This window comes from Plecotus auritus (assembly GCF_963455305.1).
Source record: "Plecotus auritus genome assembly, chromosome: 1".
Taxonomy (NCBI): domain Eukaryota; kingdom Metazoa; phylum Chordata; class Mammalia; order Chiroptera; family Vespertilionidae; genus Plecotus; species Plecotus auritus.
In genome coordinates, this window is record NC_137770.1 from 7,056,171 (window position 1) to 7,083,739 (window position 27,569).

The 27,569-nt window shown below is 43.9% G+C and overlaps 1 protein-coding gene across 2 annotated transcripts in view; it reads left to right on the forward strand.

The window, feature by feature from the left end:
• The first annotated feature begins 792 nt into the window (after positions 1-792).
• The window catches only part of VRK1 (VRK serine/threonine kinase 1), a 59,492-nt gene continuing 32,715 nt past the window's right edge, over positions 793-27,569 (forward strand). The window contains exons 1-3 of one of the 2 annotated variants that reach the window (XM_080658847.1): positions 825-893; positions 18,595-18,757; positions 21,813-21,977. In XM_080658847.1, the coding sequence (XP_080514973.1) occupies positions 21,818-21,977 (160 nt within the window). In that variant the 5' untranslated portion in view covers positions 825-893; positions 18,595-18,757; positions 21,813-21,817. Of the gene's footprint in view, positions 894-18,594; positions 18,758-21,812; positions 21,978-27,569 lie in introns of both variants that reach the window. The other variant, XM_080658846.1, reaches the window with a different exon arrangement.

Sequence of the window (27,569 nt, forward strand, 5' to 3'; positions counted from 1 at the left end):
TGTGTATCAGGGGTCCTCAAACTGCGGCCCGCCGAGGACATGTATCCGGCCCGCGGGGTGCCGCTGCCTGTCCTGCTTAGCAGCTGACGCGTCCCGGGCCTGCAGTGCGCATAGGAATTTGTTCATAGTTTTTTTTTAAAAAAACTATAGTCCGGCCCTCCAACGGTCTGAGGGACAGTGAACTGGCCCCTGTTTAAAAAGTTTGAGGACCCCTGGATCTTATTCAATCCTAACAGGACCAGGAAACTGAGACTTCTCAGGGTGAAGTAACTTAGGTCGCAAAGCTACAAAGTGGAAGAGCTAGGATTTGAACCACCCGCTCCCCTGTTTTCTTCCAGAGGCAGGCCCTGGTACACTGAAGCAAGCTGCTGTGGCACAAGCACCCCTGTAAGGTGCCCCAGAAGTGGGAAAGCGCCAGTCCCAATAGGCAGAGGAGACACTCAGCCCATGGAACCATAGGACTACTTTCACAGCTCACCCTGTGCCAACACTTACGGAATAAATCAAAGCCACTGCGAATATTGGCAATCCCTATTTCGGCTTCCTAAGGCACCGAGCAGGACTGACTCAGAGCTTATAAACCACATTTCCCAGAAACCCACGGGGGCAGGTGGACGGAGATCCAGCTCCGGCTGTGAAAGACTCCATTTCCCAGCATGCAGTGGGAGCGCGGGCCCACGGCTTCCAGCATCAGGAGAGGCCGCGGGGCCGACGCAGGCTCCGCCCCACTCCGCGACGTCCCCGCTCGCCCCGCCTCTCCCGCTTGCCGCCGAGCCAATGGGAAGGCCCCATACTGCAAAGTGCGCCGGGGCCGGCGCCGCAGCGGAGTTGCGAGTAGTCGAAAGCGGCGGGAAGTTCATATTGGGAAGGAGGAGACGTTTCTGCGGCTCGGGGTAGGGGTGCTGCGAGCGCCGAGCGGGGGCCACGCAGGGGGCTGCCGGGGGTTGCCGGGGGCTGGGCTGGCGCGGGGTGGCCGTGTCCTCTGGCGGCGCCGGGGGCTGCGGGCGGCGCGACGCGGGCATCCCCTTCAGCCGGGTCTCCCTCAGGCCCCGAGGCGGCCCGGGCTCCCTGCAGTGGCCAGGCCGGCCCCCACCCTGGCCCCCAGGCTTAGTTGCACGTTCTGGACGGCGTGTTGGCGCGGCCGGGCCGGGCCTGAGAGATGGGGTCCGTGCCAGCCTGGCCCGACGAGGTCCCTCTGCTGTCACGGAGCAGACATTCTGGAGGGTAAACACGATAGAAGCAACCACCTACCAACCAACCTGATGTTTTGCTGGTGCTGAAAAGCTCCTTTTAGAGCGAGGCCTGGCCATTGTGGGGCCCGGGTGATGGGAGAGGTAGGGGCAGCCCGGAGGCCGTGACGCTGGACTTGGCACCTGAGCAGGGACCAGGGGTCCGGGCCCCTGAGCACAGCGTCCAGGGCCGCCCTCGCCTGCCTGTCCCTGGCTGCTGCGAGCTTGCCCTGCTGGGCTGCGGCCAGGCCGTGGAGCCCGGGGGAGTGGGGGTGGGGAGGTGGGGGGAGGTTCCCCAGGGCTTTGCGTAACCCTCGGGCAGCGCTCTGGGCTTCGTCTCCCAAGCCCGCGGGGCGGCACCCTGCTCTGTGTTCAAGGGTAACAAGCAGCTTTTCCTACCGTCGAAATAGGTTTTGGCCCTGGTCTCAAAACTCTTAGGTGATTTAGTTAATTAGCTCCCACAAACAGCACCGGAGTCTCTGGGGGGGGGGGGGGGAGAGAGAGAGAGAGAGACAGACAGACAGAGACAGACTAACTAGGTACCTGTGGAGGCCACCTATTTTTCTAACTTCTCTATCAAGCCAACCATTTTTGTCTTGCTTTGTACTTCCCTCCCCACCTTCCATGTTTGGGGGAACAGCTTGGAAAGACCAGTTTTGCTATGGGGGTGGTGGTGGCGGCGGTGCTTTTAGGGAGCCGCGGACGAGCATCTCTAATTATTTTCCTTTCTCCTTTTTAAAAACTGGGACTGCCCATCTGTTGAGTCTGAAATGTGTAAGAGTAAAAAAAATAAATAAATTGGGGAGCGGCACTCGTTAAGAGTTCTGAATACAGGCACCTTCCTTTGTATGACATGCCGAGCAGGATACTTTTGGGGGAGCGTCCAGCCTACCGTTTTCACGCCGTTTTCGGAGGGAAGCAAGGGTTCTTGATAGAATCCTTTTGTTCAGATTATGCTGGTGCTGTTTGGAATGGCAGGGAGTAATCGGCATTGCATTTCGGTAGGTGAGGTTCTGTTCATCTGCTACCCAAGAAGGGGACGTCACTGACGCAGCCGTGACCCTCTGCCCAAGCTCCCACAGGTGGTCTTCGCTCTGCATCTCTGCATTGCTGACCACGATGTGTCAATGCAGCAAGCAACTCGAATTTCCTAACAGCGAACCTGTGTTAAGCATGACTGTCAACTTCCGTACTGGTATCTAGTACTAGTCATATCCTGTGGAGAGTGTAATGGCTTCTTCTGTTCAGTGCTGCAAAAACGAAGACAGGATATTTGTTCAACAAATGGGATAATGGAGTCATGTGTCAAGCGTAGAACCTGGCATATAGTAAGGTAGTACGTGCCCAGGAAGCGGTGATGGTTATATGAAAAGCTTACGCTAAGTTTTATTCCTGGGTGCAAGTGTGTATTTTAAAAATAACAGTAATGCATCCAAAATGTTGACAGCTCCTAAAATTAAATTTCTTGAAGAGGCCAGCTTTTTTTTTTTTTTTTAAAGAACTAATGTGAAATAATAATATATAAGTGAATGTCCCAGACGTCTAGAAAAGAAAAAACAAGATTTTTATTTTGACAGCTATATTTTTCCCCCCTTAAAGCCACCCCTACTAAGATATAATTTACGATGAATAGAATTTTGGCTTGAAGAATAAGCCTTATTGAAAATGAGGCAAAGCTTTACATTTTACCTTATATCAAGTGAAGGATGACTCCTGAACTTATACAAAAGTTCCAATGCTGATACCTCCATATATCAGGCAGTAAACTTAATAGGAATTAAATTGTGTGTGTGTGGCTTCCAGGAAAACTAATCTGGATGGGTCTAGAGAATGGATTGGTAACTGAAGAGGACTGGAAAATATTTTTCAGACTGGTCGGATATTTTACTTGCTGAGGTTATTTTTCAGTGAGTGGAAATGGACTCATTTGTTCACCATATAGCACGTGCCTGCTGTGTGTCAGGAATTGCTAGGTGCAGTCTATTCTTGCTATTGCAGTATTTTGTTGAAGCAAGTTTTCTTCGTTTTAAATTAATAGACATCATTCTTTTCTGCGTAAGTTATCTGGCATTCAGCGCACAAGAAGTCAATAAATGTGTAGGATACACTTGAAAACTTATACTATCGATAAAAGTATAGCAACTATGGACTTGTTAATAAGGATGTAAGATTAATTTAGAAAGGTGATAGAATCTCGACAAAACACCTAGCTAGGTGGGGTAACAAAGATGTGTTTTGCTGTTTTGAAGTAATGTTATGCACTTTTCCAATTACTCCTGTCCATCTCTCCCAGTGTTGTTGCGAATCTTTGCACTCAGACATAAGCACGTTCTATTCTTGGTCTGGGTGACATGGACAACACTCTAAAAAAACAACAACAAAAAACTCTCTAGAGAGAGATGAGGTGTGCCTTCCTCCCTAATAGGAGTTAGAGTTTTAATATTCACTAATAAATAAATGCTAATGACAAGAAACGACTTTTGGTAATATTCTTCACTAAACTTACTAAGAATTTTACTAGCCATAGCATCAACGTTGTCAGCTGGGAAAAATGCATTGTGAGTCATATTATTTATGTAGTCTTCATGTCGGTACGTGGATTTTGATGATTCTTGGCAGTAAGTCCTATCTGTCCACGGGTCTTTGGCCCATAGGAAGGGAACCAGTACTCTAGGATTTGAAAATTAAGACACTGTGCACATTGGCAAATATTTAGGATGAATATTAAACCCATACTGAAATGTTTATCAGTAAGCCATGTACATCAAGTGGGAAGATATACTAGATGGAAGTCATATAATTACAAGGTTATTACTTTGAGATTTGGGAGTGTTCTGTCATATACTTTTTAAGCAAATGTATACATCAGGGGTCCTCAAACTTTTTAAACGGGGCCAGTTCACTGTCCCTCAGACCGTTGGAGGGCCGGACTATAGTTAAAAAAAAAAAACTATGAACAAATTTCTATGTGCACTGCGGGCCTGGGACAAGTCGGCTGCTAAGCAGGACAGGCAGCGGCACCCAGTGGGCCGGATAAATGTCCTCGGCTGGCCACATGTGGCCCGCGGGCCATAGTTTGAGGACCCCTGGGTTGGAAGGACACATTTATCTTGTGAAGCTCAATATCTGGAACAATGTAGTTGGTCCCACAAGGGACTAAATGAGAACTGGGACTAGGGCTGCACCATCCCACTCTCTTATAATTTCTTCCCGTGTACTTATGTTATTTTCTCTTTGCAGACTGGCGGGCTTGCTGCTGTTTGCATGTGGGGTGGATAAGTTTGCTCTAGACCTAGCTCCTGGTTTCAAGAACTCAAAAGATATCCTGTTATCTGTCTAATTGACAATTATGTCTAAAATTTAAAAAAATCATGAAGGTAGAAATCTAAGATAACTATAGCTTTATTTCAGGCTAATTACTTTTCTCAAATGGTTTTTCCAAGTAACAGCTGAACAAATGTCATTGTTTGATGGTACTATGTATAACTGCATTGTGACCACATTTCACAGTGCTAACTAAGGGTTAGAACCTGCTCTTAAACTTTTAGTCTTCATAGACTGTCTGGAAGACATAGGTGTATGTTTAACTTATTAAGAAGCTACCAGACTTTCCCAGTCCTATTATCACTGTACTAGAGGCCCGTTGCACGAAGATTTGTGCAGTAGGCCTTCCTTCACCTGGCTGCTGGCACCAGTTTTCCTCTGGCACCTGGGACCCAGGCCTTTGCTCTGGCCGCCGCCTTCTGCCTTCGCTCCGCCTTCTGCCTTCGCTCCGGCTGGAGTCTGCAGTGTTCGCTTCATTCCGGCCGGAGTGCTGCTCCTGTAGCTCCCTCTGCCTCCTCCCCCATCCCCTGCAGCGGCTTGGAGGCGGGGCTGCCACCATCTTTGTCCTGCTTATTTGCATATTCCCTCCTGATTGGCTGGTGGGCGTTGCAGAGGTACAGTCAATTTACATATTTCTCTTTTATTAGTGTAGATGTGACACCCAGTTTCCTTGAATCTTTGGCAGCATTTGGTGTTGGCGATATTTTTTGTTATCCATTATAATAGGTGTGTGGTATCTCATCATGGCTTAAATTTTATTTCCTTAATGGCTAATGATGTTGAATATCTATCTCTTCATGTGCTTATTTGCCATCAGTATCTTATTTGGTGACTTGTCTGTTCATTTCTTTTGCATGTTTTGTAACTGGATTGTCTATTTCCGTATTGTTGCATTTAGAGTGTCCATGTTTCTGAATACAAGGCCTTTGCCAGATGTACGATTTGTAAACATATTCTCTTAGTCTGTGGCTGGTCTTCATTCTTTCACAGTGTCTTTGCAGCACGAAAGTATATGTGGATTGTGTTTGGTGTCATGCATGTCTCAGAGCCCCTTGCCTAGCCCTGATGATGGGTACTGAGGACTCTGCTGAACTTTCAAACTCCTTCATATTAATTCTACTTTTAGTAAGTTGTACATGTGGGAAGAAAGGAAGTTTTTTTTTTTTTTTTGGCTTGTTGACGTGGATGACATTTCTTACCAGGCCTAATAAGGGTCCAAGAGGTGAGCAACTGAAAACAGGGTTGATAAATTGCTCCAAAGAGGAAATGTTAATGGAATCACTCTTATGTATGATGGCAAAGAGGGGACTTGGGGGTTATTTAATCAGTGTGTTCTGATCCTGTCTATGAAGAACTATGCAGAGAATGATGATGGCCAGCTGTTCCTCAGAACCACCGAGGACTGAGTAAGGACAAATGGCTCAAACAGCAGCCTCGGGTTTTAGTCTTAGGGAAGCATTTGCAGGCACCAGGACGTTAGGCACTGCATGCCAGTGATCTAAACAGTCTCTAAAGGCAGAGAGGGAACCTAGACACAGGTTAGGAACATTACAGCAGGGGGATGCGACAGGCGACAGCCCTCTCGTCCTAATTTATTGTGACTGAAAATACTCAGTTTCTTATTCTTAGCACCCATGCCGCTGCTTGATTCTTTTCCCAAGCAAATGATACTCTTTTTCTTTTTATCTGTGGGAATTTCATTTGGTTTCTGCTTGCTTTTGTGTAATTAAACGACTATTTTGGATATAGATTAGACTTCTGTTATTTAAAAAGTAGAACTTATTTAATGTCAGATGACTACTAAATATCAATACATTTCTACTTTTTAATTTAGAGCATGGAAAAGTGTATTATCCCATTTAAAAAAATTACTGATGACTTGTTGAGCAAAGGATTTTATTGCATAAGAGATTACTACGACATGTTTTTTCTGTTTGATTTAATTTCCTTCATCTGCTTCTTTTCTACCAATCTAGATCTTTTTTTCACTGAAATGATAAAATCGACCAAGAATATTTCACTTATGGTTGTAACCCTTCAGTATGACCAGAGAATTTTATTTTTTTTCCTGCAGAAGCGCACGCTCTTACAGTGCTATGCAAGCTGCCCACTTAAACTACCATTGCTTGGCACCTATGCCCTAGTGACAGTTTGACCAACATGTGAGCGGGCACAGTGCCATCCTGACAGATGGGCGTGAGTGTAGGCAGCCAAGAAACCATGTATCTGCATCTAGTGTATTTGTTAAGGGCAGGATTCCCAGTCGGGGCCGTTCAAACGTCTGTCCATCCTGAGCTTTCACGCCTATGGATAAAGGGATGTCGTCATTAATCTCAGCTTCTGACTGAGCGTCCATGGTGTGCAAGAGCTTCTGGGCTCTTACAGGAGGAGGCAGTTGGGGACAATCAGGATAATTTCTCTCTCCTTCATCACAGGACTACTTTACATAACCTTTCGCCCTTTCTCCTAGCCAGCTAGGTTTGCAGTGAGTACAGACCTGTGCAGACATTGTCCCACTACTTCGAGAACATGGGTGGCTTTGTTTGTTGTCTAGAGTGCACAGCTTTGTCAGCCATTTAATGTTTATCGTTTGGACAGTGATGTATGTAATTGGAGTTAGGTAGATCTGAGTTCAGGTATTGACTGATAGGTGACATTAGGGCAACCTAATTTTACCAGCAAATCAAGGCAAAACAATACCTGTTTTATAGGGTAGTTGTGAGAATTAACTGTGAAATATGTACACTAGTCACTTGATAAAATATCTGGCCCACAGTCAGTGTTCAATAAATGTTTATCATCATCATTTTAACATCCCTGTTTTTCTCTGGAGAGTTATCTGAAACAGATAATCTTTTTAAAAAATGCATTTTTATTGATTTCAAAGAGAGGAAAGGAGAGGGAGAGAGAGAGAGAAACATCAGTGATGAGAGAGAATCGTTGGTCCACTGCCTCCTGCACAGCCCCCTACTGGGAATTCAGCCCGCAATCTGGGCATGTGTCCTGACCGGGGCTCGAACCGGTGACCTCCTGGTGCATGGGCTGACGCTCACCCAACGGAGCCACACTGCCTGGGCCAGGTAATCTTTTTCAAAAAACCCATTTTCCATCATTCTTGAAATCCACATACTAGATAGTATCACATTATCTAGTCTACAATGGAGTATCTCCAATGACAGGGACCTCCACCTCTGGAGTTTTTCAGCCATGGACTAGTGACATTTTAGACACCGTGTCAGTGGAGACAGAACTTCCACTTGAAACTTGCTTTGCTTCTCTGCAACGTGGAGTCCTCTGTGGACTGTTTAGATAGCGTTCAGATATTGCTATGAAAAGGCTCTCACGGGGTTGATGATCGCACATGGCCAGAGGAAGGTTGTGTCGGTGTCTAGAGGCAGAGATTCCCTTGAGGGGAGGAGAGGAGTTTTAAGCAATGCCAGGCGAGCACAGTCTCTGGTATTGGATGAAGTCACAAGCTTTGGAGATGAGCTCCCGCATTTTCACTGTGGGCCCTTGTAATCGAGACACCGAGCTCAAACTGGACATTGCCTGTGCAGGGTGGTATAATTTCTTCAGTGCGCATGCTTTCTCTTCTGTTTTGGGAATAAGACTCACCTCTTATCACCAGCTGTTGTTGCTTTAAAGGTGGCTCTGCCCTGGTTGCCGAGTCTCCATGAGGCCTGGGCTCTTCATAGCATATTGGCTGGGATTCCAGAGGAAGCTTCCTGAGGGTGACTGATTCTCAGAAGTCACATCACATCACCTCCCCTAGACTCTCTGGGTTGAAGTAGACACAAGCCTGCCTGGACTCAAGGGTAGAAAACAGACCTCATGTCTTTATGGGAGGTGTGTCAAAAAAATTTCTGGCCATTAAACAAATCACCACAAATTATATACCACAGCGTATCCATTCTGTTGTAGGTGAGTAAATAGTTTCTAATTTGTAGCCCTTATGAATAATGCTGCTGGAATCATTCTCATTCATATCTTTGGGTTCACATGTGTTCATTTTAGCTGGGTTTCTAGCTAAGAGTGGAATTGCTGGCATGTATGTGTATCGTTAGCTTTAATAGATAGATGCTGCCAAACAGTTTTCCAGAGCGGTCATACAGTTATTACCAGCAAAGTGTGCGAGTCCCAGCTCCTCTGCAGCCTTGCCTCCACTTGGTACTGTGGGTTAAACATTAGATATTTTTACAGCCTTTCGTTCTGTGGGTGTGTGGGAGATCTCAGTGTGGCTGCAATTGGCATTTCGCTGATAACTAGTGATTTGAGCACCTCTTCATATACCGGTTAGCCATTTGGATATCCTATGTTGTGAAGTGCTTGTCAAATCTCCCCTCCCCCCTTTTAAAAATCCTCACCCAGTGACATGCTTTAATTGATTTTAGAGTGAGAGGAAGGGGGGCGGGGAGAGAAACATCCATTGGCTGCCTCCGTACATGCAGAATGCACCATATGAGCCCTCACCAGGGATGGAACCCACAACCCAGGCATGTGCCCTGACTAGGAATCAACCCACGACTTTTTGGTCTGCAGACGATGCCCAACCAGCTGAGCCACACAGGTCAAGGCTTCTCATTTGCTAACAAGTTGGGTTATCTCCTTATTAAAATGTTGGTTTTTTTATACATATGTATAATAGGTCTCTTTATTTTATACTAGAGGCCCAGTGCACAAAATTCATGCACTGGTAGGGACCCTAGTGGCTACTGGCTGCCAGCCAGAGCCTCCCTCCCTCCCCCGGCCGGCCCTGCCCCCTGGTTGAACTCCCAGACAACTCCCGGTCGAGGGGACAATTTGCATACTACGCTTTTATTATATAGGATAGATACAAATATTTTACACAGGGTTCTTTTCTTGCACTTTTTCATTTAACTCTATCTTGGAGACCATTCCATATGTACAGAAGGAGCCTGGAATATCTTGTACTAGAAAGCAAGGAGAATACCTGAGACTGTTGGGGTCATGTCACAAGGACACAATGGCCAACTTGAAGGCCTTCTGTTGCCGAGTCAAAGGCAGAGAGAAAGGAGCAGCCCTGGTGTTCAGAAGCTAGCATGGCCATGATAGCCCATGTTGTTCTCCAGTTGAATGTAAACCGCCCCAGCTACTGCAGACAAGGCTCCTCTGAGGGCATGATCCAGTGAGACAAAGCTCGGATGAAAACAAGGTCGCTGGGCCACTCACCAGATACTTGGCTAAAACGAGTGACTGCTGCTTCCTTATCAATTACAGCTTCATCTTCCTTCTAGTCTCCCTTCCCTTAGAAAAAGTCTTTTGAGATACCCGGACATAAAATGACCCCCCTTTCTGACAGCATCCAGCTTAGAGAAAGCCTTCCTTCCCTAGATCCTCCCAAATTACCCAACTAGCCCAAATCCTATAGTGGATTCTCTTACTGAGCTGTACCACTGGTCCCTGTGGTGTTTGTTCTCCCAGCTCGTGTGACTACACATGTGTTCTCGGTGGTCTTTGGTTGAAGGGCATGCCACCAGAGATAGGACAATTTGAGCAACAACAACAGTTTACAGGGGAACAGGTTAAGTGACGATATAGGAACACAGCAAAACTCAAAATGTAGGAAATTTTACAGAACAAATGACTAGGGGAGGGGAAAAAAATAAAAGAGATAATAAAAGAGATAGGTGGCATTTGTTGAATAAAAAGGTTCAGAGTGCCCGGCCGGCATGGCTCAGGGGTTGAGCGTCGACCTATGAACCAGGAGGTCGTGGTTCAATTCCTGGTCAGGGCACATGCCTGGGTTGCTGGCTCAATCCCCAGTGTGGGGCGTGCAGGAGGCAGCTGATCCATGATTCTCTCTCATCATTGATGTTTCTATCTCTCCCTCTTCCTTCCTCTCTGAAATCAATAAAAATATATTTTAAAAATATATTAAAAAAAAAGATTCAAAGATACATCAGCCAGATGCAGTGACTAAAAATCAACTATAAGAAGACAGTTTTTGAGACAATTAAGATTTGAACATATTTATTAGATATTAAGGAATTATTATTAATTTTGATAGGTGTGACAGTGATATATGGTGGTTACATTTTTTACAGTACCTGTTAGAAGTGTTTACATTACATATGAAATGATGTGATGTCTGGGGTTTGGTTGTAGACTGGGGTTTACAGAAGAAACAGATGGCCTTGTGTTGATTACTAATTGTTGAAACGAGGTGATGTGTACATGGGAGTTTATTATAGCATTTGCCCACTTTATTATATATTTAAAAACTCCAATAAGAATTTTTTAAAAGCGATTTGTATTTCTTTTTCTGTGAGTTTGCCTCTCCATGTCACATTTCATTTTTCTTTTGTTTTTCCTTGTAATGCAGGATTTTTCATTACTAAGAAAATTAGCCTCTTGTCATATTTTGTAGATATTTTGTATTTTTGAGTTTGTTTATAGTATTTTTTTATCTGGAGAATTTTTATTTTGTCAAATTTAGCAATTTTCCTTATGTCTTGAGTGTTTTATTTTGTGTGTTGCTTAGAAAAAACTTGTCTCAGATTCTGAAAAGTTCTTTTGTTTTCATCAAGGATTTTTTAATGACCGCGGTACACTTCTGATAATACTTTGGTTATTTGGTAATCCTAATTTCCTTTTAAGTAGTTAGAAATATTCTCCATTTGAGCCTGCTGCAAGAATATATAAGGAGAAATGTTTCTCAGTAGTTATCTCGTATAGACTTAATAGTGAACACCCAGGGAAATAATTGCAAAAAAAGTTTGGTAGGTAATTTTGCTCCCAAATGGGAGAACTAATGGGAAATCTGTCATTTACAAAACTGTCAAAATATGCTAAATGTTATGTAAGAACATTAACAATATAGTGTAGGATTTGTAATTTTAGGAAGTGTTTGCTTTCTGTAAAGAAGCATTCTTTTCAGCTTTTTCCATTAAGGGCCTGTGAGGAGACCAGCGCCACTTCCCTTTGAAGTCTGCATGTGTGTCTCTCTCTGTCTCTGTCTGTCTCTCTGTTTCTTTTGTGGGTGCATTTTATTTCTTCTTTCGCAGCGTACAGCTTCCTCTAACCATCAACCACCAGCGTATCTGATGAGGAAAGAGTGAGTATTGCAGTAATTTTTTAGGTGCAGGTTGGCTGGTTCCCCACAATCTGCAAGAAGAAGAAATGTTTGAGTGTTTTCACAGACTCAAGTCAAAGGATAATGTGGTGAGCTCTCCTCTTGGTTAGATAAAGCTTTCGGATGCAGTAGGCTGCTCTCCTGAACCTGTGGGAAAGCATGTTTAACTTGGCAGAGAATGGGGCACGGGCATTTCCTTGAGGCTTTACCACGTCAGGGAGGGAGTGCACCATGGCTCAGAGCTGCCTTCTGGGGGAGGGCCACATGGTTAGACCTGCTCCCCTCTGGCATGTATGATGCTTTGCATAGGCAGAGCAGGAAGTGCCTAGTTTCTAAAATCGGGGGGCATCGATGAAGCAGTGTCTGCTTCATGGTTGGTTCCTGGAGACCTGTTAGGACTCCAGGGATGGATCACCCACCCACTGCATCAGAACTCAGAAAGGGAAGTGAACGGACCCTTCCGTTTGGGGAAGTGGTGGCAGTGAGGAACCTGGCTTGTGTTTGAATGGTACCACACTGCGTATTCTCTGTTAAAAATCAGTTCTGTGGTTAGGGTTCCTCTTTCAGATATCACTTAAAGGAATGAGAGTTGAGGATGTACATTTGATACTGTATTTTAAAAATTTTATTCACTATACCAGAAAATTTAATATGACATTGATCACTTTCCTAATAGCAGTGAAAATAATAACGGCTAGGGAGAAATCTTTCTTCTCTGAAGATACTTCCTTTTTCAGAGTTAGAAGTGAGAGCTTCACCTAGTTCTTTCCAGCTTAGGTGTGAAAACATGACTCGTGTGGCAATTGCTACAAAGATTGTATCATAGTTTGAGCTTAGCTTAATGTTTTTACAGAATAAATTTATGGATTTAGGGGATCATTATTTCAGGAAGTTCACTTCTATATTCTTATGGTTTGTTGTATTACTCTTATTTTAAAGTTACGAAAGGTACCATATAACATGAATGTCTTTCATACTTTTATTCATTGGCATGGTTCTCTGAGCAAAACCAGCGGTCTGGTTGGGTGGCCCTAACAGGAACTCACAGTTCACCTTCCAGTGTCTCAGGTTTTATGTTAAACTAGAGGCCTGGTGCACGAAATCATGCACGGGTGGGGTCCCTCGGGGTGGCCTGTGGAGATTGGGCCCCAGCTCGTGCCCGCAGCCCTGCCTGGCACCCCACCTTGGCCTGGTGCCGCCCCCTCACCTGCTTCACCATCCCGCCTGTAGGGCGATTGATCAGGGCTGGGCCGCCTGGGAGCTGGGCGGTGGCCCCGCCGCTGCAGCTGGTCGCCGTCTACGGGGTGATCAGTTGGGGCCGGGCCCCCTGTCCGGCTCCCTCAGTGCCTGGGAGCCGGGTGGTGGCGCCCTCCCTCCCTCCCAACCGCTGCTGGTCGCTGCCTGTGGGGTGATCGGGCCCTGCTCGCACCTGCCTTGACCTGGCGCTGCCTGCTCACCTGCTCCACTGTCCCGCTCTCATCGGGTCCCATCGGGGCCCACAGTGCCTCCACTGCCGGCTGCTGCCAGCGCTGCATCACCCACGCCTGCCATGTTCCCTGCCACCCTCTGGTGGTCAGCGCACGTCATAGCGAGTGGTCGAACTCCCAGTCTCTCGGTCGAACGACTGCCCGAGGGGACAATTTGCCTCTTAGCTTTTATTATATAGGAGGATGGTGTTGGTAATAAGTATATTTTCTATTCTTGTGGATATACTTATTGTTCTGCCATTTTGTGTGGACAAAATGAAGTAAATATGTGAAGACCCTTTATATTATTCGGAAGTGGCTATGTAAACTCAAGATTCAGTATTTTATTTTTCAGATGATCTCTTAGCACTAATCAAATGCATTGATCAACTTCTGACTAGCTGGCTCATTTGTAAGAGAATTGTCTTTAGATGTATTGCTTTCAAATTGTTCCTGATATAATTTAGCAAAATAGGTGCTGAGGTTCTTTGTTGACTGGTTACCTCCTGTTTGATTTTATTCTTTAACTTACTGTAGTTTGGCAGGAAGCCATTTACCCCAAACTATGTAATTACTTCTTAATCCCAAATAAGTTTGAAATACAGATGAGGATTTCGGCTTGGGCTGCAGTAGGAGGAGAAAAGGGCAATTATTTTTTTTTACTTCGTGTCATTCATTCACTAATTTATATATTTTACCAACTTCTAAAATGAACTGGAGGCGGCTTTTATTAGAATTATCTAATGCAGTAGAGCTGTAGGTAACAGCCGTTACATTGGAGTGGAGGACTTAGTGAGAAAGGCAGATGCACCAGAACCTAGATCAGTGAGTGGTCCAGTCTGCGCCTCAGCCCCTGTGCAGCACTAAAGCACCCAGACGCCGGGCCCTGGGGAGTAGGACCTTATTTCACGTCCCGCTGGTGATTATGATGGATGGCCATGGCGGAGAAGCACTGTCTCAGGTGATGGGTAGTCATGTAATAGAGTTTATACGTTTGCTCTGCACTTTGTGGCACCGATTGAAAAAGAGCAAACAGGAGTTTCATAGCTCTTAATATCTTACAAACGTCCATCACTGGAAGAGGCACTTTTCCCCACCATGAAACTAACGGAGTTTGATCTTGTAGATCCCTGCAACTGCTCACGGTCTTTAACAAATAGTTGCATCCAGGGTTCAGAAACATCCTTTACCTGAAGGGCTTTTTATTGATCCTCGTGTGAGGTTGACAGCATAATATGAAATCATAGCGGTGTGATGGTGTTTCTGTATGAAGCTAGTGTAGATTCCTGAGTCCAAATGTTGCATTTCATTCATATTTGTATTTCCAGCCCCTCACACAGTTTTGGCACGTATTTCAGAGGTGTTTTATAAGTGCTTTTGGAATAAATGAGTTCAAATATTTCATTTCCTGGTGAACTAAATTGCCATAAAGATAGAGCTGAGGAAATCTAGAGTAAGAAATGATTAGCATGTTTCCTGGACCATCTGTCACTAATATCAATTGTTTCTACTTGGCACCGAAGACATGTTTTTTGTTGTTGTTTTTGGCGGCGGGGGTGGGGGGGGGGGCGGCGGGGGGGAGAGCATAGCTTGTGTAAAGTTAAAAGAATAAAAGAAAACCTCTTAGTTTATTCTGTAACTCTCTGTTTAGTGGTTAAAAGGAGTGGCTACATCCAAAGTTAGACTTTAGGTACTCAAAGAAAAAAAACGTAACTTTCTGCTGTTTAATTTTACACGTTTTTTGAATTCCTACCAAGTGCAATGTATTGTAAGGTAGTTCTCTTTTCAGGGAGCTTATAAATTAACAGGGAACATTATCAAATGCAGTAAGAGGTAAGAACAGTGCTGAAACCAAAGGTCATATCTGACTGAGAAAGAGAGAGATTTGGGTGCGGAAAAGATTTCAGTAAATGTAGATGGCGGAGGGCAAGAAACAGCTTTAAACCGTGACGAGTGGAGAGAAGCCCATGTTGGTACCATGTTAACGGAATGGTGAAGAGTCCGGTGGTGCCAAAGTATCCTTGAGTCAGGGTGGCTACATAGTTTAAAGGCATCAGAGGAGCTTCTGACTTTCAAGAAAACTTCGTGAAAATCTGTGACCCTCAGAGGAACTTAGGTGCAAACCTATTTTAGGGAAAATGCATGAGTAGGCATCCTGTGTGTCATCAGCTTTATACAGCATTGTCATCTCCCAGTTTGGTTGTGAGGGATTCGTAGAGCTCATTAAGTGTCATTCAAACACATCTCTTCAGCAGAAGATTGGAAAAAGAAATGGTTTCAAATTTGAATCCAGGACTTGAAAAATGCCAGTTGTCTAAATACAGTACCGTATTGTGATAAATATAGCTATGGGAAAATTTAAAAATCTCTTCACAAAACTTGGTTTTAATATTCATAGCAGAATATTTTTGGAACGTTATCTGAAAAAGAACCATTTTATTATCAGAGCTGACTATTAATTAGGGCATTGTTTCGGATATAAAAGTTGATCTGCGACTGAATTTCTATTTGAATATGTATAGTTCCAAGCTTGCTTTGTGTATTTAATAACTTTACCACCATAATTACTCTGTTTACAATTAGATTTTGGTGAATATGCTAATACGGAATTTACCAGTGAGTGGTTCCAGCAAAGGGCGGTGTTGATTTGCATGTGGATGTGCCTTTCACTTGCATCTGAATTTCATTTCAGTGGGAAAAGCGGTGGTCGGATTATGTAGTGGATTATATGTGATGGTAAACTTTTTCTTTGCAACATCTCTGTTGGATTGGCTACCATAATAGTGGATTTTCTTTGCTCCAAGTGGGCAGAAATTACACAGGAAAATTTAATTTGGTTGAGGTTTGTGCTCTCTGATGTATTGTTTAATAGAAATCTTAAAGCAGGTCATTGGTTCATCATTAGAAGAAGCCTATAATGTACTAATGCAGTTGTTTAATTCAAATTAATATTTTAAACTCTTTAGAGAATTCACTGACTTACTGACGCAAATGCTATGGTTATGTTAAATGTCATAGTTTTTGAGCAGGAACTTCTGGTTTCAAATAATTCTACTTTCTTCTTTTCAGAAATCACCTGAAAAGGAACAAGTAGATTGAGAAACACAGATTTCCTGTTCTCTCAAACAAGGAGACTTCTGTCACCCTGAACCAGAAAATAAGAGGGGCTGCCAGATACAGTGAGGGTCAGATAGGGGCGGGGAGGATGCTGCAAAGGGGCACTGGGGTCTGACACAGATCTCAGATAAAGCCGGCAGAGTGGCGTTCTCCAAAGCCAGTGCACGACCCGAGCGGCCTCGCCAGTGAGCTGAAAGAAGAGGACCGAATGGTGTTGGCAGGAAAGGGCCGGAGGCATCGTTATGGTGCGATGAAATGTTCTGAGTCCTGATTCCAGGGATTGCTGCTCGGGTGTACGTACCTGTGTCAGGTGTACCGGTCCTGGGCACACTCTCAGGTTATGCCTCTCCACTGCGAACTCACCTTTTGGTTCTGTTTGTGACACTGGAGTTGGATGCTCCGAACATTTCCCCTTCCCAGCAGTGTTAGGGTTTGTCACTAGAGGGTGAGGAGGGACCCTTGCAAGGCATAGTGGGAAAGGGGCTCCCTTGAACATTTCTTGCAGTGCTGATTTGGTGGTCATGTACTCCTTTAGTCTTTTTTTTTTTTTTTTGGTCTGGGAAGCTCTTTATTTTGCCCTCAATTTTAAATGATAGCCTTGCTGGATAGAGTAGTCCTGGATTCAAGTCCTTGCTTTTCATTACTTTGAATACTTCATGCCAGTCCCTTCTGGCTTGACGTGTTTATGTTCAGAAATCAGCTGACAGTCTCTTGGGGAGTCCCTGTGGATAACGTTCTGTCTCTGTTGCTGCCTTTCTTTGTCTTTAATGTTTGCTGTTTTAATTATGAAGTGTCTTAGTTTGGGTCTCTTTGGGTTCATCTTGATTGGGACTCTCGGTGCTTCCTGAACTTGTGTGACTTTTTCAACTTCACCAGGTTAGGGAAATTTTCAGTCATTATTTTTTAAAACAGCTTCTTTATTTCTTGCTCACTTTCTTCTTTCTGCTATCCCTATGATGCAGATGTCATGTTGTCCCAAAGTTTCCTTACGGTATCCTCATTATTTTCAAGTGTTTTTTTTCTTTTTGCTGTTCAAATTGTTTTTTTTTTTCCCTTGTCTTCTAAATCACTGATTCGAAACTCTGCTTCATCCAGTCTACTTTTAATTCCTTCCAGCATATTCTTGACTAGAGGCTTGATGCACGAAATTCATGCAAGAGTAGGCCTTCCTTCCCCCTTCTGCCGGCACCGGCTTCCCTCTGGCACCCGGGACCTGGGCTTCCTTCTGGCCACTGGCAGGCACTCGGGATCCGGGCTTCCCTCGCAGCCCTGGCTTCATCTGGAAGGTCGTCCGGTCCAATTAGCTTTTATTATTATAGATGTTAGGTATGGTATTCTTCAGTATTCTTATTCATGGTTTCTGTTTCCTTGTTCATGCTGTTGTGTTCCTAAGTTTCTTATAATTCTTACTCAGTTCCAAACTATGACTTTGAACTCGCTATCTGATAAATTGCTTGCCTCCATTTCACTTAGCTCTTTTTCTGGAGATTGCTCTGGTGTTTCATTTGGGGCCTGTTTCTTTGCTTCCCAATTTGGGGTGCCTCTTTGTTTGCTTCTATGTATTAGGTAGCTCTGCTATGATTCCTGTTCTTCATTTGATGGCCTTACGTAGTAGGTGTCCTGTGGGACCCAGTGCTGCAGCCTTCTTGATCTCCAGAGCTGGATGCTTAGCAATGTCCCTTGCGTGGGTTATGCGGGCCCTCCTGTTGTAATTGGGTCTTGATTGCTGTAGGCCTGTTCGTGTGTCGGATTGAACCTCAGGGTGGCTGACTGTGAGGCTCAACTCTGACCACGTCGAATACGTTGTTGTACAGGTGCTGACAGAACAAAACAAGACAAAGTAAAACAAAAAAACACACAAAAACCACAAAAAACCATCACCACCACCGCCAACAAAAGGAATAAGGAAAAGAAATAAAGAATAATAAAAGACAAAAGAAAAAAGAATAAAAGAAGAAAAAGTATGAAAGGACAGAAGAAGAAAAAAGATTAGGAAAAGAAAACCAGGAAAAAAAGTATAAAAACAGAAAAAAGAAAGGAAATAGGATTTAGAAAGGAAAGAGAGAAATATGAAATATTAAGGAAAAAAGAGAAGAAAAAAAAAAGAATAACAAAAAGAAAAAAGTGAAGCTTGTTGACTCCTGTTCTGTTGCTGTCGAAAGCTGCCACTTGGTTTAAAGGTTCCTGGCCTCCTGGCTGCCTGTCTGCAGCTGCCTCTGCTCGGCTTGGCTGCACCAGGAAAAACCTCGATGACTTCTTCCCGTTCATGTGAATGGACCGAATTGTCAGGGAGGTTTTCACCGAGGCAGCAAGTTAGTTTCAAATACTCATTAGTAAATACATTTTTCTTCTTTTTTGTTTGCAGAGATGCTGGTAATTTAGGACCTACATTGAACCACTTCATGTGAACTTTGTACTTCGTTTACCTGCATTGGTATAAGGTCTTGAACACTGTGGGTCTCCTGAGAGGGGAGGGGGACTGGATAATCCGGAAAAAGGTGGATTCCTACTTTATATCTTACACCATTGTAAGTGTAAACAGATCAGAATTTTACTAGCAAAATATGAAATCATAAGAAATAAAAGAAAACATGGGAGATACTTGAAACAAGTAATTTGACTGGGTGAGGTCTAAGGATGATGTATAATCCAAAAGCTCAAAATTAGCAGTATCGAAAGACAAATAATTTGGGAAGACTATTTGCAATACAAAGGGCTAATTTTTAAAATATAATGTATAAGAAGTGCCTCTAAATTAAAAAGCACAATGCTGCCCGTAGTTCACAGGAAATGAATTACAGCTTTTACTTGTTGGTGGGGTGGGGGGGGGGGGGGGTTGGGGAGGATGTGTCTTTTCTTTCTTCCTTTTTTTGTTTGTGTGATTGGACAAGCTCATGGAATATGAAAAGATTTCTAGTTTTGATCCCTTGGTGATTGTTGATTATAAGAACAGTATTTTTTTAATGTTATAACCATAAACTACCAATACAGAAAACCTTATCAAACAAATATAGACTCAATGAATTATAAGGTACTTTATAATTACCACCCACATCAAGAAATAGAACTTGGCCAGCCATGTTCCTCATCCTCCTCACAACTTTCTCAGGCTTTTCCAATGTAGCTTCTGTCTTTTATGGTAGTCATTTCCTTTTCTTTATAGTCTTAGCACTCAAATGTGCATCCCTAAACACGGTAGCTTAGATTTGCCTGATTTAATTTTGTTTTGCATGTTATTTTTAAGCCTTTTAAAATGTAGTTTTTCTTTTTTTTCCCCCTGCATCTCTTCTTTTTTTCCTTTAGTGAAGAAATGGGATTCTGTGTATTGTAACATTTCCACAGTTAGGGTTGTGCAGATTGCTTTTCTGTGTTACAGTTTATCATGTTGTTCTATTCTCTTCAGAGCTTGTGAATTGGTAGGCTTGATCAGATCCAGGGCTTATTTATTTTTTATTTATTTTTTGGCAAGATTGCTTCATGGGTAGTGGGGTGTTCTTTTATCAGGAGGCATATAATGCCTGGTTATCTGTTATATTTTGATGCTTGTAGCTGTCAAGGCTCAATGTGTAGATCCATTAATTCATTAAGAGGGAGGAATGGGGTTAACTTAAACCATTCTTAGTCATTTATTAGCTGAAATTTTTCTGTGAGAAGAAATTACTCATCGTCTGTGGGTTACCCGGTGGTGCAATTTATATTTACCACTTTTCAAAATTGAGTGGTTTTCTATTATTCTTTAGAGGTGACCGCTTAGAGTTTCTTACTGTTATAAACTCCTGGATTTACCCATTTTATATGTCTTCAGCCACTGTGGTGGTGTCTTTATTGACGCAGATGGGCCCATCTTTGGTCAGTGGGAACGTCTTTCAAGCTGACTCCTTAGACGTATTTGACATAATGCTAGTAGTTTTCGAAAGCTTCCTTGACATCTAGAAACTACAGGTGTTCCAAGTCTGTCTTGTGTATTTACAGCTCCAGACCTGGAATCAGTCCTTTCTTCAACCTGGTTTCTTTCAATAAGAATTGGTACTGGTATTTCAAGAATGCAATTTATGTACCAGGGATGCGCTCATTGCTACTGGATTTGTTTTCAAGCTTTTTGTGAATGGGGTTAGGAAATACAAAGGGGTGTGTGTGTGTGGTTTTTGTAAAAGATACCTTCTGAATTAAGAATATTTCCAAATACACAGCATTTTAACCATTTTTGTTCATCTGTATTCTTTCTACCATTTTTGAAGGATCCAAGGGGATGATAGAATTCAAATATCACATAATTACTCATTTGCATTATTCCACATTTGTGCATACAATAGCCTTAGTTAACAAAAGCAAGTATCACCACAATATGATTACTGGATAATTACTTTTTTGCATATGTTCTCTTGATTTTTCATAGTTGTGCTGTATCTGAATTGTCAGAACATATAGCCATTATGTATTCTATTTTTTCCTTTATTGCCTTTGTTGGTTCTACAAGTAAATATCTATTTACTGCTCACTGTCAGTTCTTACGTTAGTCATTTTGGATTTGTGATGCTTGTTCTCTAGTAGATTCTGACTCCCTTTTTCCATTTTGATAGCACTGAAGTCTTTATAGTTGAAATTTAACTGAGTATAAAATCTCTGGCTTATGTTTTCTATCTTCAAGTCTTAAATACGTTACTTTTTCCCCCTGGCATAAAGTGTTGCTGTCAGTGATGACAATCTGATTTTATTTTTCATATAAAATATCCTTTTTTTGGCCTGGGTCTCAGAGAATATTTTCTTTTACTATTAAGTTCAGTAATTTCATTAAGTTGTGTCTTAGTGTTGGTTATCCTGGGTTGAATTTTGTTAAGTGTGTGGTGCGACCTTTCATTTGATCTTTATTTTTTTTTAAGTACAGAAAAATTGTTCCCTTTCCCCTTGTGTTAATTGTCTTGTGTTTTCAATCTCTGTACTGTGCTCTTATCACATTGGTATTGACCTTTATAAACTTACTGCATTATGATAAAGTGTGCATACTAATTGGATGCACCTTTCCCCTTAACTTCATGGAGCATTTTTGTGTGTGTTTAGTAGCATTTTTAGTTATTATTAGATCACTGGAACTTTAAACTAAATATTTTCGTGAAAGTAATTGCATAGATCTTTTTTTTTTCTTTTTCTTTTTGGTTAATCCTCACCTGAGGATATTTTCCCATTGGTTCTTAGGGAGAGGGAAAGATAGAGAAATATTGATGTGAGAGAAATACATCAATTGGTTGCCTCCTGCACGAGCCCTGTCCAGGGTCAGGGCTGGGGAAGAGCCTGCAACCAAAGGTACATGCCCTTGACTGGAATTGAACCCTGGAACCTGTGGTCCGCAGGCTGACGCTCTATCCACTGAGCCAAACTGGCCAGGATGGATAGCTCATTTTATTTATTGTTTTCTCTCCAAAATTAAGAGATAATCCAAGAGGATTATAAATTAGGACAGATGTTCTGAAAGAGTTCATAAGAATTTGAATAGTACTTGTAATGCACAGAAGCTTTCCTTAGTGGGAAATGTTTTGAACCCTTCTGGGATTATAATTCTCACTGTTGCTTTGTTTTATATTTTAGTGAAAATGCCTCGTGTAAAAGCAGCTCAAGCTGGAAGACAGGGCCCTGCAAAGAGACGTCTTGCAGAGCAATTTGCAGCTGGGGAGGTAATCACCGACTTGGCAAAAAAGGAATGGAAACTAGGATTGCCCATTGGCCAAGGTGGCTTTGGTTGTATATATCTTGGTAGGTGTCTGACTGCTTCTAATGAGTTGTCCAGCCAGAGATTTATGTGCTTTCATATCAGAATAGTTTCTCAATTATGAGCTATTACAGGAAGTTTCTAATAACCTACAGTCAACATAATATATGGTTAGGCCAGTGGTCGGCAAACTGCGGCTCACGAGCCACATGCGGCTCTTTGGCCCCTTGAGTGTGGCTCTTCCACAAAATACCACGGCCTGGGCGAGTCTATTTTGAAGAAGTGGCATTAGAAGAAGTTTAAGTTTAAAAAATTTGGCTCTCAAAAGAAATTTCTATCGTTGTACTGTTGATATTTGGCTCTGTTGGCTAATGAGTTTGCCGACCACTGGACTAGCTGAATCGAGATTAGAGGTGGAATAAGAACACAGAAAAGTTAGAAATGTCAAAAGCAAACATGAAGTGTGTTGTATCACTATAGTATTCTTGGTGAAGCAGACAACTTTAGGAGTCAGGTAAAATATTTTTTAAATCAACAATATAGTTAACCTACAGAATCTCAGGGTTCCACAGTAGGTCCCCCTAAATTTTAAGGTAAATATGCTAAATAATAGTACATTAAATCAGGCCTAATATGAATTTCTAGATCATTCTCCTAATTCCACAATTGTAACTTATTAGGGTTGTATAGGAAGAAAATAAAAACAACTGTTAAGATCTGAAAATTGCCAAATTAAACCAAAACAGATGGAGTAAATCCTAATTGGGTGGAGGTAGGGGAAAAAAATGTACATCAATTTCGGAATCCTTAAAAATCCAAAGCCACGGTGCTCACTAATGACAATATTACAGACACTTTATACTCTTTCTGTTGTGACTAAGTCAACCATCTTCTCTTCCACTCCTGCCAGAGATGCATCTTTGCCGAACCCAGTGGTCGGCAAACTCATTAGTCAACAGAGCCAAATATCAACAGGACAATGATTGAAATTTCTTTGGAGAGCTAAATTTTTTAAACTTAAACTTCTTCTAACGCCACTTCTTCAAAATAGACTCGCCCAGGCCGTGGTATTTTGTGGAAGAGCCACACTCAAGGGGCCAAAGAGCCGCATGTGGCTCGCGAGCCGCGGTTTGCCGACCACTGGGCTAGGACATTCCATAGTAGGAACGGGAGCTTGTCTTTAACAAGCTGGTTCTTAACTTTGCATGAGTTACTTTGCTTTAGTAATTTTTGGCAAATACGGAACTTGCTTTTGCATGTGTGCCAGCTATTTTGTTTGTATTTGTGTTTGTCATCAGAAAGTGCCACTTAATAGTAAGTATTTTTCATATTGGATGGTTTGAAAGATTTCTGTGACAAAACTTCACTGCTATAGGCCTGGATGGATCACTCTGGAGAAGGGTTTGCCTTAATGCTGCCTCCAGCTTCTCTCTCCATAACTGCCATACCGAAGATCATCAGCAGTTTCTGCTCATGAGTTAAACAAGTTGCTTTTGAATTTTCTTTGCGTGTTTTCTGCAGGACTTGATACTGTTTATCTTTTACACATAGAAATTGCTTCCATCATCTTCGTGACAATGTACCTTCCCCTCTGGCCTTCCTCCTCCTTCTCGATGTGCTTAGTCATCATCCTCCAGCTTTCCTTCTTCGGCTCACCTTTCTTTTTCTAATGTTTTTTTTTATTGATTTCAGAGACGAAGGGAGAGGGAGAGAGAGAAACATCAATGATGAGAGAAAATCATTGATCGGCTGCCTCCTGCGCACTCTACTGGGGATAGAGCCCACAACCCAGGCATGTGCCCTTGGCTGGAATTGAACCCGGGACCCTTCAGTCTGCAAGCCAACGCTCTATCCACTGAGCCAAAGCGGCTAGGGCTGTGGCTAACCTTTCCTCTGCATATTTTCTCTGAGGGATCTCCTCCAGTCTCTCGGCTTCTCTGACTTTCTTTACTGTTGATTACCAAATCAGAGTCTGATCTTGCCAGTCCTCTTCTCAAAAGCTTTTCTCGGTAGCCTAGGACTTGAACCCGACAGTGCAGGCCCATAGCCAGTGGCCTACAAAGGGGTCTCTACCTGATGTCCCACAGGAGAGGATTATCTGCGTGAATTACACCCCTGGAGGCAGACATTCTCAAGTGTTCCTTCACTAATACCCCTGGTGCCTCCTCTAGTTCTGTCGCTTTACCTGAGGGACTCCTCAGATCCCTTCATTTCTGTCTACCTTTGCTGCCACTACCTTATTAGCGGAGGTCATTTTTATGTCTGGTCTGGATTCTCACTGTAGCAGTGAATCCTCTGCTCACTCTTGTCCCCTTGAATCCCCTTGTTCACATTGGGGCTTACGTGACCCAGACTGCTAATCAGATCATATGACCTTCCATTTAAATGTGTTTTAATGTCTTCCTGGTGCCCTTAGGATAAAGTGACAAAGTTTTGAGAATGGCATACAAGACCCTTCATACGTCTGGTTCCAAAGTGACTTTCTTCGTCCCTTTTATCCTCAGAAGCTCTGCTGCAGCCATAATGTTGCCTTCTGCCTCTTGGTTTTTGTATGTGATGCTTATTTTGTTCAGATTTTCCAAAGCTGAGTGCAGGGTAGGCGCTATCTCTTTATGGGCCCCCTGTGTCCTGTGTTCATCCTTTCATAGTACATCACATGCTGTGTTGAAATTATTTTTCCTCCTTCCAGAATAAACACGCTTTTTGTTGTTTTGTTTTGTTAATCCTCACCAGAGGATATTTTTTCCATTGATTTTTTTTTTTTTTTTTTTTAGAGAGAGTGGGGGTGGGGGAACAAGTATCAATGTGAGAGAGACACATGGATTGGTTGCCTTCTGAACACACCTGCTCGGGACTGGGGATCAAACCTGCAACCCAGGTACATGCCCTTGACCCAGGAATTGCACCCACAATTCTTTTGTGTGTGGGATGGTGCTCTCACCAGTTAGCACACCAGCCAGGGTTAAACGTGCTTCTTTTCAAATATATTTTATTGATTTTTTACAGAGAGAAATAGAGAGGGATATAGAGTTAGAAACATCGATGAGAGAGACATCCATCAGCTGCCTCCTGCACGCCCCCTACTGGGGATGTGCCCGCAACCCAGGTACATGCCCTTGACCGGAATCGAACCTGGGACCCTTCAGTCCTCAGGCCGATGCTCTATCCACTGAGCCAAACCGGTTAGGGCAAACATGTGCTTCTTGACGATGGGACAGCCCTTATGGTGTTCTTAGTACCTGGCATATTTTGCAATACATATTGTTGGAATGAATTCTTGAGCTTCTTTTCCTCTTTTTCTTCATTTGAATTGTACAGTATTATTAGTATACTAGCCTCATTTTGATATTTTGTATGCTAACCGCTTTATTACTAATTCAGTATTTAAGTACATTCCTTGGCTATTCCTTCTGCTCATTAGCAGTTTTGTGACGTGGTGTTTCTCCTTTAGACTGAAGTATTCTAGCTGCTTCCCAGCTGGTTGGGAGTTTCTTGGTTTCATGTTGCCTGTCCCTCCTGTCTCTTCACCTGCTGATGTGAGAACGCCTTAGGGCTCAGTCCTCGGATTTCTTCTTCTCTTTCTACACTCGTTTCCTGGGGAGCTGCCGGCTTCGTGGGCTTGGAGTGAATCGGTTGATGTCTTCAGTTGATGCCTCTCATTTATTTTTAACTTGCATCACTCTTCTGAAACTAAGATTTGTACAGGGTGGAGCAAAAGTAGGTTTACAATGAGTATGTGAGACAGTTTATTCTTGTATTATCACTTATTAATTATTGTATTATTTTCCATGCAAGCAGTGTAAACCTACTTTTACCCTACCCTGTATATCCACTGCCTGTTTAACATCTGAACTTGGATATTTAACAAGCATCTCAAACTTTATAGACACCCCACTGCCCCAGCTTCTCCTGCGCTTTTCTCCATCTTAGGAAGGAGCAGCTGCCTCTTTCCAGTTGCTCAGGCCAAAAGCCAGGAGTCATCCTTACCTCCTTTCTTCCACTTAACCTCCATCTCTCAATCCTGTTGGCTCTTCTTTGAAAATAGTCCACAGTCTGACCACTTCTCACCACCTTGTCTGCTGCCACTGGTTCAGGCACCGCCATCCCTCACCCAGAGTACTGAGCTCCTTGCCCTCTACTCTGCATTCTCCACAAGCATCCTGCAGAATTCTCTACAAGGCAGAGTCTGACCCTGCCAGTCCTCTTCTCCAAACTCCCGGTGGCTTTCATTCACAGGGGGACAGCTTTATGGCACCAGTCAAGCTCCTTGTGTGTGTTCCTGCTGCTTTCCACTCACTTACTCTTCTCCGGCTACTTTGGCCTCTCTCCTTTCCTCTGACGTGTCAGGGGCTCCCACATCAGGGCCAGGTGCTGGTGGGCCTGGAATGGTTTCACCCAGACATCTCCATGGCTCATTCCCTCACTGCGTTCAGACCACTGCTCCAGGGACACCCTGTCAGTGAGGTTTCTCTTACTATCTTGCAACACTGCCTGCCTTCCTTTCCTGCTTAATTTTCCCCTATAGCACTTATCACCATCAAACATAATCCTATATAATAAAAGGCTAATATGCAAATCGATCCAATGGCAGACGATCGGTTGTTGTGGCATGCACTGACCACCAGGAGGCAGACGCTCAATGCAGGAGCTGCCCCCTGGTTATCATTGCGCTCCCACAGGGGGAGCGCTGCTCAGTCAGAAGTTGGGCTCACATCTGACGACCACAGTAGCGGTGGCGGAAGCCTCTCTCGCTTCTGCTGCAGCACTAAGGATGTCCGACTGACAGCTTAGGCCTGCTCCGAGGGCTTCCAGACTGTGAGAGAGCACAGGCCAGGCTGAGGGAACCCCCCTGAGTGCATGAATTTCATGCACTGGGCCTCTAGTCTATATATATAAAAGCCTAAGCGACCATCGCAACCTAATGGACGACCAAACAGGCTGTGTGGGGCGATTAGGCCCGCAGGGGAGTCAGTGAGGGGTGACCAAATGACTGAGCAGCAGGCTGCGTGGGGCGACTGGGCCCGCAGGGGGGGGGCACTTGGGGGGTGACCAGTCCGGTGGGGGAGCAGTGAGGGGCAACCAGGCCAGCAGAGGGGGGCAGTGAAGGGTGACCAGGCTGGCGAGGGGTGCGACCAGGTCGGCATGGGGGTCAGTAAGGGGTGAACAGGCTGGCGGGGGGGCAGTTAGGGGCGACCAGGCTGGTGGGGGGAGGGGGGTCATTTGGGGACAACAAGGTTGGCAAGGGGGACAGTAAGGGGCCACCAGGCTGGTGCGGGGGCAGTTAGGGGTGATCAGGCTGGCAGGGGGGGTAGTTGGGGGTGACCAGGCCAGCAGGGGGTCAGTTAGGGGCGATCAGGCAAGCAGGCAGGTGAGCAGTTAGGAGCCATTGGTATCGGATTGTGAGAGGGATGTCCGACTGCCGGTTTAGGCCCGATCCCCAGTGTCGGACCTAAACCAGCAGTCGGACATCCCCTGAAGGGTCCCGGATTGGAGAGGGTGCAGGCTGGGCTGAGACCCCCCTTAACCCCCTGTGCACAAATTTTGTGCACCGGGCCTCTAGTTTATATATATAGTATATTCATTTATTTTTGTGAAGCCTCACCGAGGATATTTTTTCCATTGATTTTTAGAGTGAC